A 14,033-nucleotide genomic window follows, 5' to 3' on the forward strand; every position below is an offset into this window, starting at 1 on the left:
CTTATCTAGGCTCTTGCGGAGCTTCTTGGAGGGGTGTTACCATGTGGGATACACGGGTTGTTAATAAAGAGGAGGAAGCTCTGGGGCGATTTCAGTTTGTAGATTTACTAGTGTGTCAGATCAGTTTGTTTGGGCGTTTACTGGTATCTATGGTCCTAATTCTGTGAGAGACAGAAGGTTCTTATGGGAAGAATTATTTGGTTTGAACAGTTGGTGGAATGTTCCATGGTGTGTGGGTGGTGACTTTAACGTGGTTAGGTTTCCTTCTGAGCGTTCTGGTTCAACCTCTTTTACTACTGCTTCCAATTTTATTTCTGAGCAAGGTCTCATTGATATTCCGCTTCAAGGGGGATCTTTCACTTGGTCTAATACTCGTGAAGTTGCTTCGAAGGCTAGGCTGGACAGGTTTTTGTTTTCTGCAGATTGGGATGATAAGTCTCCATCTGTTTCTCAACAACGCTTGCCTAGCCTATTATCTGATCACTTCCCGATTGTTCTTGAGGGTGGTTCCTTTCAGAGCGGTAGGAGGCCATTTAGATTTGAGAATATGTGGCTGAAAGATGAGGGTTTCGTGGAGAGGGTGCGATCTTGGTGAGCATCTTATAATGTCCAAGGAGCTCCAAGTTTTGTGTTGGCCTATAAATTGAAGCTTTTGAAAAATGATTTGAAGAAATGGAATGTGGAGGTTTTTGGAAATGCTGAAGATCGGGTGAGAAATTTGTGGCAAGAGCTTCATGATTTAGAGATGATTGAGGATAGTCGAACTTTAGTTGTGGAGGAAAGGCTGGAGTTGGAGAGAGTTCGAGGTGAATTAGAAAAAGTTACTGTGATGGAGGAAATCTGTTGGAGGCAGAAGTCTAGAGTCCTTTGTATTAGAGAAGGAGACAGGAATACCAAATTCTTTCATCGTATAGCTAACTCTCACAAAAGATTTAATTCCATTGATAGGCTTATGGTAGATGGAGAATTGTCTTCAGATCCGGAGGCTATAGCTGGTTGTATTTCTCATTTTTATAGGCAGCTATATGCTGAAACTGTGGCTCATAGACCTTTACTAGATGATGTGGAGTTCTCTTGTATCTCGGAGGATGATGCATTGTGGCTAGATAGGCCTTTTGATGAGGAAGAGGTGTTTGGGGTGACTAGTGATTTTAAGGGTGATAAGGCTCCTAACCCGGATGGCTTTTCTATGGCGTTCTTTCAGTCTTGCTGGTGTTTGTTGAAGGCTGAAATTATGGCAGTGTTCCAAAATTTTCATACTCGGGCTGTGTTTGAGAAGAGCCTTAATGCTTCTTTCCTTGCTCTTATTCCCAAAAAGGTGGATGCTGTGGAGATCAAGGATTTTCGGCCTATTAGCTTAGTTGGTGGGATTTATAAGATCATTTCTAAAGTGTTGGCTAATCGTATCATAATAGTGGAAAATGGGATTATTTCTAATTATAAGAATGCATTTGTGAAAGGTAGACAGATATTGGACTCTTTTTTTATTGCTTCAGAAATGTATTGATAGTAGATTGAAGTCAGGTGTTCCGGGAGTGTTGTGTAAGTTGGATGTGGAGAAGGCTTATGACCATGTGAGCTAGGGTTTTTTAATGTATATGCTTCAGCGTTGTGGGTTTTCAGAGAAATGGAGAAAGTGGATAATGTGTTGCATTTCTACTGTTAAATTCTCCATTCTGATCAATGGTAGTCCTTCTGATTTTTTTGGTAGTTCTAGGGGGATTCGGCAAGGGGACCCCTTGTCTTCGTTGCTATTTGACATTGTTATGGAGGGGTTGAGTCGTTTGTTGGATGTGGCTGTTACTTTTGGTCAATTCTCAGGCTTCTCTGTAGGTAATACAGCTGGCAACTCGGTGATGGTGTCTCATCTTTTGTTTGCTGATGACACTCTTATTTTTTGTGACGCTAATTCTTCACATATAGCTTGTTTAAGAGCGATCCTAGCTAGATTTGAGGAGGTCTCAGGCTTAAGGATTAATTTGGGGAAATCTGAGTTGGTTCCTATAGGGGAGGTCTACAATATGGATGTGTTGGTGGGGATGCTGGGTTGTAGGCTATCCTCTCTTCCATTGAGATATTTGGGGCTACCGTTAGGAGCTAAATTTAAGGAGTTGTCAATTTGGAATCCTATTTTGGAGAAGATGGAAAGGAGATTAGCAAGGTGGAAGAGGTTGTATCTATCTAAGGGGGGTAAGGTAACTCTTATTAAAAGTACTCTTTCCTCCTTACCTACAAACTTCATTTCCCTTCTGCCTCTACCTGGGAAGGTGGCAAATCGTATGGAGAAGTTACAACGAGATTTTTTGTGTAGTGGTCTTAATGGTGACTCTAAATTACACTTGGTCAATTAGGCTCAGGTTTGTAAGCCGTTGTAGGTTGGAGGGTTAGGTATTAGACGATTAAGGAGTTTTAATGCTGCCTTGTTAGGAAAATGGTTATGGAGGTATGGCATGGAGACCGATGCTCTATGGAGGAGGGTTATTGCAGTGAAATATGGGAATGATTGGGGTGGTTGGTGCACGAAAAATGTGACCAATGCTTATGGTGTTAGTTTGTGGAGACATATTAGGAGTGGTTGGACACGTTTTTCTAAACTTCTTATGTATGATGTGGGGGATGGTACTCGAGTGAAGTTTTGGAAGCATGTATGGTGTGGTGATTGTACTTTCCAAGAGGCTTTTCCGGAGCTCTATTGTATTAGTAGAACAAAGGATTCTTCAGTAGCGGAGGTTATGTGTTGGTCTGGTGGGAGGATTCATTGGGATGCTAAATTTCGTCGTCCTCCACAGGATTGGGAACAAGAATCCTTTGATCGGTTTATGGATATGGTCTACTCTTCGACGGTACGGGGTTTGGGTCCGGATCGGTTGTGTTGGAAGCCAGCAAGGAGTAGAGGTTTTGAGGTTAGAAGATTCTATCTTTCTTTCTACCCTCCTACCACCTTACCCTTCCCTTGGAAGTTGGTTTGGAAATCGAAGGTTCCTCCAAGGGTAGCTTTCTTTTCATGGTCTGCTTCTTTAAGTAAGATTTTAACAACAGATAATCTTCGCAAACGACGTGTGCTAGTTTTCTGATTGGTGCTATATGTGTAAGAATTGTGGGGAGTCAGTGGATCATCTTCTTCTTCATTGCCCCATTGCTTGTGAGTTGTGGTCGTTGGTGTTTTGCCTATTTGGAATTCATTGGGTTATGCCTCAGAAGGTTATTGAGTTGTTTGAGTCTTGGCAGGGTAAATTTGGAAGACATAGAAATATAGAGTTGTGGAGAATTGTGCCTCATTGCTTGTTATGGTGTATTTGGCGCGAAAGGAATGAGAGATGCTTCGAGGGCTGTGAACGCTCTATACTAGAGATTAAGTCTTTTTTCCTACACACTCTCCTCGATTGGAGTGTGGTTTTTTGTCATTTTTCTTGTTCTTCCCTTCTTGTTTTACTTGATCGTTGTAATCTTGGTTATTGATTTATGCCCCCATAGTACATTCCCAATGTACTCGGGTTGGCTGTTCTTCATTTTTTAATAAAATTTTCATTACTTATCAAAAAAAAAACTATGCTAACATTTTGAGTAACTATGAAAGAATTCGAGATTCAATAATTAACATGTCATAAGTAACAATTGTATTAAAGAGAACTTGATATTATCATTAACTTGATCAAACTTGTAAAGAAACATGACATAGATGCTGTGTAGGATACTAGGATGGCATCACAAACTATATGAAGACACAATGACATGATGGAGGTCATTTATAACCTATACAGATGGCTCACATTCGTAAGGCATCAGTTTAAAACATCTGGACAGTGTCATACCTTTGATAAGGTCACCCATTAGACTGTTGACAGGCCGATCATCTCCGAGTCCTCCAGGTAAAGTTAGTAATTCCTTGCAAAGTGCAGATTTAGCACAACCTGGTATCCCTGCAAACGGCAATCCAGAAGTGGTTATCACTTATCAGACAAATGCATACAAGCAATGTCCAATATCCCAAAAGTACAATACCATCACTGGTTCAAAGTCCCAAAAAATTACAATAAACAAATACATTGTAGAATGAAGAGCCCATCATGAAATATTCAAATGTATTGAAAGGAAAAATATGAAAGGAACAGCAACAGGAGATAACTGTACAAATTTCACAATATTCAAGAGCAGACAACTAGGAGACATGCTGTTTCTTTCTACATAAAGATGGAGGGAAATTGCTCTATGACACAAATACATTTTGTTGAATGCAAATACAAAGTAGAAATAAGGTATAACGTTAGCATAGACGTGTTACTTGACTTCAAACAAGCAATCATCTGAAGTTTTAATAAGGTCCAAAACTAGGGTTGAAAAAGAACATCAGCAAGACAGTTACCTGAAAATATTCATCACCAATATAAAGCCTTGTCCAGGTAATGCAGCTAGGGGCATGGGTCAGGTTTGGTCAAATTTGGGGTTTTTTTCAGCCCAACCCACCATAGTGGGTTTAAAAAAAACTCAACCCAACCCAACTCAACCCACATGGATTGGGTTGGACACACGGGTTGGAAATTTTTTTTAATTATTATTATTATTACTATTATAAAATTGAGCATTAGAACGATTCTGCCACAAATAAAAGTAAATTTATAAGCAAATAATCTTGAGCATAACACCAAACCAACACAAACTATACGAGGAGAACTTAGGGTTTGAGTTTTATTTAGAAAAAGGGGCAAAAATAGTAAATAACAAAATTGTATGATATATTTTTAAATATATATTTTTTAATTTAAATATATATTAAAAAATATAGGCAGGTTCGGTCGGCCTAGGTGGATTTGTAAATCTTATGACCCGAACCCAACTTGACCCACTATAAAAAAGAAATCTCACAACCCAACCCAACCCAACCCAACCCACTAACCCCTAAAAACTAACCCAACCGAGAAGGTTGGGTTGGATCGGGTCGGTTTTTTAAAGGTTGGTGGGTTGGCCCAAAAACTTAATCTAACTGGAAATTGAGAATTTAATCACTTAACCATCATTTTAACACCCTCCTATGTGCCCAAACTTCTCCTTAATCAGTAGGGCCCAGTACGTGGCATTTCGAACTCAGAATCTCTTGCTCTGACACCAAATTTGATCTTCGTCAACCACCACCATTGCTATTAGAGCCCTCTAAGGAAGCAATCACATGATCTCCTCCAATAATCACTCTCTTTATAATTGACTGAATATTTTTATAATTCTTACTATATAGAGATATAAGACTTTTTACCTGGAAAGAATACAATTAACCCCTCTTTCTTGGGAACAATATCCTTTACTGAGGGACTTGGGCTTAATGGTGCTATCTCCCGCTCCATCTTGAGATCACCCTCTTCATCCCTGCCTCCCTCAACAATGGCCATGAAGTCTTCAGCCCTTACAAAGTTACCAGCAGAACCTATCAGAGCCTGATTCTGTGGACTGCGTTTTGCATACTGTTCAAGAAAAGTCTCAGCTTCACTAAGGTATATTGACTGTGATAGCTGTTTATTTCCATACTTTCTTCGTATGTACACAGCCCTGAACGTGAAGGGAAAGAAAAACTTCAGTTTCATGAATAGCATAACCAACATCTGAAAGGAATCCCAGTAGTAACAAAAAGAGTAAGGAGACACAAAAGAATGCATTACCATTCATCAAGCATCTTACTAAGTTCCCTCTGCTTTCCTGCTGAAGTGCCCCATATTTTCATTTGCCTGTAATGTTTAAAAGAAAAAGGATAAATTGCTCACTAAAGAAGCCCACTCACGAGGTAGCCAAATAATAAAAATTCTAAGAGTAACTAGCCGATGTCCGATATGATGCATTTTGAAACATTTTGTAAGAAATTATATTATGTTTTTTTTATATAGGTAATAAAGATATATATTCAAGAACACTACCTTATGCAGAAAAACATAAGGTTGAGAGAAAAATACAAAGGGAAGAGAGAGAGTAAAAAGATAAAAAAATAAAAATAAAAATAAAAATAAAAAAGAAACTAAGAGTCCGTTTGGATAGAACTTATTGCTGAAAACTGAAAATACTGTACAAAAATAATTTTTTAATGTGTAAAAATTACTGTTCATCCCAAAAAGTACTGTTCATTGGCCTAAAATCACTGTTCATGGCCAATGAACAGTGACATGCGCGTGGAAAAAAAAAAAAAAAGGGGCTGGACGTGGACGTGCTGTGCTATCCAAACGCATTCTAAGTACACAAGAGAGAGCTAAGGAACATAGGGAGAGAATCAATAGAGGTGAGTCCCCAAGCCCTAGACCAATCAAACAGAGTGCCACTAAAAGAGGCCAAAAGTTGGTCATCCGAGCATTCCACGTCCTCAAACGTCCTCTTATTTCGCTCCCTCCAAAGACACCACATTAAGCATAATGGAGCTAAATTCCAAATGCTAGACAAATGCTTTCCAGGCCAATTCCACCAACCAAATAGAGTATCTGCAACCGAACCAGACAAGACCCAAGAAAACCCAAAAGATCTAAACACCAAACTCCACCACCGATGAGCCTTTCCACAATGTAATAACAAATGATCCACCGTCTCCCCATTACTGCAGCACATGATACACCAGTCGACAAAATCCAACCCTCTACCCCTCAAATTATCACCTGTAAGGATCCTATCCCATACAGCAGTCCTCACAAAGAAGGAAACACGCCGAGGAGCTTTAACCTTCCAAACACTTTTCCAAGGAAACATAATGGGCAAGGGGCTTCTTAACTTATTGTAGAACGAACGAATATCAAAGTCTCCATTCTTTGTCAACTTTCATCGCATACGATCTCCATTCTCAGTAGGAGGAAGATTAGAGCCCAAGGTACGGAGAAAATCATCCACGCCACCCATTTCCCAATCATTTGTTCTTCAAATAAGGTGAATACCCCAACTTCTCCACTCCTCTATCCCCAACCGTTCAAGAAAAGATGCCACTGATGCCTCTTCATTGGATGCAATCCCATACACACTCGGAAAAGTCAATTGAAGAGAAGAATCCCCACACCATTGATCTATCCATAGCTTCACTCTATCCCCCACCCCTACCTCAAAGCGAATATTCTTGCTAAAATCCTCTCATCCCATACAGATACTTCTCCACAAGCCACACCCATGCACCCCTCTACCTAGCTTGGATGTCCAACCCCCCCATTCTTCCCCAAACTTGAGGGCTACCACCCTTCTCCAAAGCCTTGTCTCCTCAATCCCAAACCGCCAAAACCACTTCCCTAGTAAGGCTTTATTAAAAGTAGTTAATTTCCTTACTCCTAACCCACCATTTTTCAAAGGTGCACACACCTTGTCCCATCCCACCAAATGAAACTTGGAGTCCCCCTACAAAAAATTCCTTTGCAACCTCTCAATTTTATTGGCCACATGCATAGGGATGGTAAAAAGAGACAAATAATAAGTGGGGAAGACTAGATAATATGCTTTTAAGCAACGTTAGTCTTTCACCTTTTGACAAATACATCTTCTTCCAGCCGGCCAACTTACACTCAATTTTCTCCAAGATAGGATTCCAAACAGTAGGGGACTTATAGGACGCCCCCAATGGCATACCAAGATAGGTCATAGGCAAAGACCCAATCTGGCAACCCAAAATCTCTGTCTGGACATGGACATTAGGAACCTCCCCAATGGGAACCATCCTCTTCAGCGCATTAACCTTTAAACCTGTCACTGCCTAGAAACAAAGAAGAAGCATCTGAACATGTAGAATCCGCTCCTCATCAGCATCTGAACATGTAGAATCCGCTCCTCATCAGAATCGCAAAACAGAATCGTATCATCCACGAACAAAAGATGCGATACACCTACCCCTCCCCCTTATCTACCATCGACGCTAAAGCCTCGAAACAAACCAGCCCCTTCAGCTCTTTTCATCATCTTACTAAGAACCTCCATCATAACCAAAAACAACATGGGGAAAAGCGGGTCCCCTTGTCTCAATCCCCTCGAGCTCCCAAAAAAATCAGTTGGAAACCCATTAAACAAGACAAAGAATTGGGTTGTAGATATGCATGTGCGGATCCACCTACACCACCTCGCCCCAAATCCCATTCTCTTCAACAAATCAAGCAAAGCCTCCCAGTTCACATGATCATAAGCTTTCTCAATATCTAATTTACAAATAACCCCCAGAAGCTTACTCTTCACTCTACTATCAACACACTCATTAGCAATAAGAACTGAATCAGAATCTGTCTATCACCCACAAAACTGTTCTGAGACTCAAATATTCATTACATGTTATAATTCTTCAGAAATCAACTTTAGTTATATTACATGTCATTAGAAAGAGAGGATAATTAATTATATGAGTCAATTGTGTGAGTGAATTGACAAATATTTAGTTATTTCCACTAATTTAAGTGTATGATCATCTTTTATATTCTTGATTGTGCATGTAATTAAATCTGCTTTTATCTTTTGCTGGACTTTGTTTCAATTGTTGCCAAAACAACTCAATTTGAGCAAGAGTGTCATATTCCAAATCAAATGCTTCTTATACAAATCTTAGAAAAATAATCATAAAAATTCATTTTACAAAAATAATTAAGGCGCCACCTATAAATAAAAATAAATGCATTTACCCCATTAATACTTTGTTTAATTACATAGCAAAAAAGAATCTAGGACACGTAAATTTCTAAGATCAATATAATTAAAAATTTGAACATATTAGTTAGGTGAATTCATAAATATTTGATTATTTCAACTAATTTAAGCATACAATTATTATTTTTTATTGATTGAATGTATTTTTTTTTAATGGTATTTGCTGTAGTTGTTGCCAAAGCAACTAAACGTGAAGTAGAATGTCATGTTCCAAATCAATTTTTTTTTTTTCCTTTTGATAATAATTATTCAAAATAATTTCTTTCTTATAAGAAAATAAATGCATTTGGAAAAAATAACCATATGCATTTTGATTATATAAATAATTAGTGCACCATTTATAGATAATGTATGATAATTAAAACATGGAAATAATAACATTTACCCATTTACTCATGACAATTATTATTATTATTTTTATTATTATTATTATTATTATTTATAAGAATCATGAAAATTAATTAATATATTGACATAAATCCAAGTTTTGATGATGTGAAAGGCAAAACAAAGAGAATTCTCTTTTCTTCTCAAAGAATTACCACTTGACAGAACCTTTGACCACCATGACTGAGGTTCCAGCTTATATACATGTGAGAGAGAGAGAGAGAGAGAGAGAGAGAGAGAGAGAGAGACCAATGCAATATAACATTATCAAGGATGTACTAGGACCATTGATATGTCACAACAAACAAGTAACTTCAAATCATTAAGTTAATAATGCAAGTCATGTATATGTTTTTTAAGGCCAGTTATGATATAGTATGTAGTTTATATAGGAATGAGAAATGCTATGTCCACAATATTTTCACAACACTTTCATAACAAATACTAGGTGGCATGCTATTACTAGTGAGCAAAAAAGTAATTTCAAACAATGGGTTCAAATTAGAATTAGTAACAATCTGTGACCTAAGATTTGTTGTGAAAATGTTGTGAATGTAGCAATTCTCATATGATAATTACTGAAAACCATTAGGCGGGTAACTATTGCTGCTTTCAAGAATAGTTACTAGAGGATTTAAGTTATATTGATATTTTAATAGGAACGATCGCTTACTCCACCACAATAAATACCAAATTAGCTCTCACATTAGATTTTGAGCAAGGATCTTTGAGGGTTTAACATGGAGCACATCCATAAAAATCAATGTAGAAATACTCTAGGTTCAGAGTTAGATTTTAACCCCTACCATCTAAGGGCCTGATTGGTAGGAGGATTTTTGTTTTTGTTTTCAAAACAGTATAAAAAAATTCTCAAAAAATTGAAATTGAAACTAGTTTTCAGATAATAATTTTTATATTTTACGTAGCTGGCTCCCACTTTTAAGAACAATTTTCAAAATACTAAAAACAAAAATAATTGTTTAGGAGACCATTTCTATTTTTGAGATTTTAAAAAATATATATTTACAAAAAGTAACATGTAGAATTTGTAGATTATTTTTTTTTTGTGGATAATGATAAGGTAATAAAGCTCATCTTGTTTTTTATTTTATTTTATTTTTAATGATAAGTTTCAAATTTACAATGTGAGAATTTTTTTTGTGATAAAGATAAACTCTTAAATTTAAGAGATAAAAGAGTTTGAACAAATATGTGGGGTCCACTATTTTCAATTTATTCATAGCTATGTCATTAAAAACATTTTCTATATCCAAAAAGCACCCCTTAAGCCGTTTTTAAAATCCTGTTTTAAATCAAGAAAATAGGATACAGTTTTTTGAAAAATGTATTTAGAAAATATTAGCCAAATAATAAATTCAAGTGTGAGACCCACCATTTTATGGATTGCAAAATAAAAAACTATATTTAAATACTCCTACCAAATAGCTAAGCGTCTAAAGATTTTATGAAACCTAAAAATACCAAAAAAAAAAAAGAAAAAAAGAAAAATCAAGTAGAAGGGTTCTAAGAGAAGTTAAGAGCTCAAAAATGGATGAACACTGTTGAATCCCAAACCCGGGCCAATCAAAGAGTGTGCTGAAGCGAATATTTTAATTGCTGCACAGAATTTTTGGTATCTTCAAGTGAACGACGATTCTTCAAATGATCGACGATTCTACTCCTTCCAAACAATCCACATCAAACAACTCAGCACCAAGTTCCAAAAATCCAAGCCATGTTTCTCAAACCAATTTCTCCAACAAAACAACAAACTAGCCACAGACCCGGGCATGACCCAGTGAACCTCAAACATCTTAAGCACATAACCCATAGAGCATAAGCAACATCAAAGTGAAGTAAAAGGTGGTCCATTGTTTCCCTATTTCTTTGATAAATACAACACCAATTCACTAATGGTGAACCCCTTTTCATAAGATTTCCCAACGTAAAAATCATACCCAAATATAAAAGATAGGCAGTGTACAAGGTATGTGCCACATTTCAGATTTCATACATATCTTATGGTAAAACATGCATGGAAACTTACCTCAAGTAATAGGTCTTGTAAGCAGGTGGACCTTCTTTAAAAAGAATTGACAGGCCATTTCGTATTAAAAAGGTTCTCAACTGCCAAAAAGGAGAGCATGATAAGTTTTTTTTTTTTTTTTTTAATATGTAATTAGAGAGCATGATAAGCATGAAAACGTTTGACCCATCATGATGAGACATCACATAAAATGACGACCCACAATATATATATATATATATATATATATATATATATATATATATATTCCTCCTCAACAACCATCATATAATTCTGGCATGACTTTTTCATAGAAATCAAGAACCTTTTCAAAATCCATATAGCAGGTACTTGGCCAATACCCCTCAAACACAGGGATATGGCATTTCTTACAATTTCAGTATATAATATATCTTTTTTTTTATAAGTAATTTCAGTATATAATATATCTGCAAAACAATCAACAGATAAACATAGAACTGGACCTGTTTTTATCTTTTCCTATTGTTGGTAATTACACACACCTGGTGGGTCTTGAATCCAGGAACTTAACCTCTACCTTGCCCTTATAAGAGGAGGATGCACTATCTGAGCTAGAGCTCTCTCTCTCTCTCTCTCTCTCTCTCTCTCTCTCAAAAGAATCTTATCAACAAAAAGGTACTTAGTCACTAAAAGATCCAAGCAAAGGTCACGCATAAAGGCAATGGCCTATGTCTAGCAGTTAAAGAAATTACCAATGTGTAAATAGTAAAAGATACCATTATCCCAATAAACTACCACAAACATATTTCCATTACTACTCCATATATATATATATATATATATATATATATATATAAAGCTACATTATGCAGAAGAAGCACAAAGCAGTCAAAAAGTACAAGGAAAAAAGAAGAAAATTAGATTTTAAAGAGGAGAGAGCTAAGAAACAAAGGGAAGTAGTTACTAGATGTGAGTCCCCAAGCCCGAGACCAGTCAAACAAGAAACTACTGAAAGAAGCAACCAGCTGGTCTCCTAAACTGTCCAAGCCCTCAAAAGTCAGCCGATTACACTCCCTCCATAAACACCACATTAAGAACAACGGAGTCACTATATGTTTAGACCCTTTTTTTACGCTTGGTAATTTACTCATGCACCTAAGGGGACTCAAGAAAGGAACCAGCACACTTTTGAAGGGGTTGAGCATTCTCCGTTTAAATCTGTTCTTTACTTCATTCTCTATATGATTGGATGACTACTTTAAGTAGTCACCTACTTATTTTCCTCTCAGGAGGAGATTTTAGATTTATGTGAATTGTAATGATCCTTGTAGCTTCCCTAGTATACTACCACTTGGAAGTTCCCCGTTTTGTAATTTCAGTAAGGCTTCTTTTGGGAGTTCATAAGGGAATAGAATGGAATGATCATAAGGAAATGGAAAGGAATGGAATAAAATGCATTTAATTAAGGGAAAGGAATGGAATGGAATGGAATTAAGTATCTTTGATTGGATGTTTTAAAATAAAGGAATGAAAATAAATGAAATGTAAATAATCTTGTTTGGGAGTAACATAGAAGGAACGGAATGGATTTATTTTACGACAATGTTACTATTAGACCTCTATTTTAAAATAAAAGGTTGAATATATAAGGATATTTTGGGAGCTTTAATAATAAATTCATTAAATCTAATTTCATTCCCTTCTATTTCGCCCGATTTTGGAGGAAATGAAAATTTGAGATTTTAAGGAAATAGAGAAGAATGAAGATTCCCTCCTATCCATTCCATTCCCTCCCATTAAAACTCCTAAACAAGGGAATAGAGTAATATTCTAATATTATTCTTTTCATTCATTCCCAAATAAAGGCTAAAACTTTTCATAACCTAAATATATATAATAAAAAAGAAGTCAAGAGCCTTGTAATTCAATTAACAATTCCTAATGTTTCCAATAGAAATTTCTAGGGTATCCCCCAATGTAACTATCGAATTATCAAAAAAAGGCTAACATAATGTTTTTGTCCCTAAAGTTTGCATGAATTTTGTTTTTCATCCCTAGACTTTTAACAGGTTTTTTTTTCATCCCTAAACTATTGAAAATGTTTCACTTTTTGTACTTAAAAAAAAAAAAAAAATTTCATCCCTACTATTAAAAAAGTTCTTTTTTTCCATCCCTATTTTCACCCCTAAATTATTGAAAAAAGCTCTTTACAAAGTTTAGGGAAGAAAAACAAACTTTTTAAAGTCTAAAGACAAAGAACAAAACCTGTGCAAATTTTAGGGACGACAATAATATTTTCGCAAAAAATAATAATTATTTATAGATAAGAAGAATACAGGACTATCCTATCACAATTTTGATTTTACATGCATATTCATTAAACATCTAGAGCATGATAATATATACATCAAGATTGAATAAGAAAACTAGAAAAGATACCTTATAAGTAAGAAATTTCAATTTGATCATTAAATTTGCATCTTCATCAGCTAATGCATCTTTTCCCAATGTGCTACTGCTACCATTTTCTACCATAGTATTGCTTTTGGCAATTTCGGCAGCTCTCTCCTTGTTTGCCTTGAATAAATTAATATCAACAAAGAAACCTGGGTAAATATGAAATATGAGCAACAGATTGAAACCTCGCAGTAGACTGAATAGTATAAAATAACATGTTAAATTTTTATCATTTATTTATTTTTTTGATAGGTAATCAAAGAACTAATATTAATTAGAAAAAAAAAATAGTACAGGATGTTCATGATGATGAACAGTAAGAGACAAAGAAAGAAAAACTAAGGGAAGGATAATCTAAGGGAAAACATAAACTTTGAAAGAGACGAAGAATCAGTAGAATCCCAACAACGAGACCACTCAAAAAGGCTACACTGGCATAAAACCTTTAACTCATCCATCGTCTTCTCCATGTTCTCAAAGGAGCGACGATTCCGTTCCAACCAAACAATCCACATTAAACACCCTGGAATCAAATTCCAAATATTCGAGT

General features: G+C 36.1%; 1 protein-coding gene across 2 annotated transcripts in view; it reads right to left on the reverse strand.

The window, feature by feature from the left end:
• Positions 1-14,033, reverse strand: part of LOC142607568 (tRNA ligase 1) — a 55,945-nt gene that overhangs the window by 14,930 nt on the left and 26,982 nt on the right. For both annotated transcript variants that reach the window (XM_075779101.1, XM_075779102.1), the window contains exons 14-18: positions 13,466-13,632; positions 11,066-11,145; positions 5,649-5,714; positions 5,249-5,538; positions 3,813-3,920 (exon numbers count right to left, since the gene is read on the reverse strand). In XM_075779101.1, the coding sequence (XP_075635216.1) occupies positions 3,813-3,920; positions 5,249-5,538; positions 5,649-5,714; positions 11,066-11,145; positions 13,466-13,632 (711 nt within the window). The remainder of the gene's footprint in view (positions 1-3,812; positions 3,921-5,248; positions 5,539-5,648; positions 5,715-11,065; positions 11,146-13,465; positions 13,633-14,033) is intronic.

This window comes from Castanea sativa, chromosome 8 (assembly GCF_040712315.1).
Source record: "Castanea sativa cultivar Marrone di Chiusa Pesio chromosome 8, ASM4071231v1".
Classification (NCBI taxonomy): domain Eukaryota; kingdom Viridiplantae; phylum Streptophyta; class Magnoliopsida; order Fagales; family Fagaceae; genus Castanea; species Castanea sativa.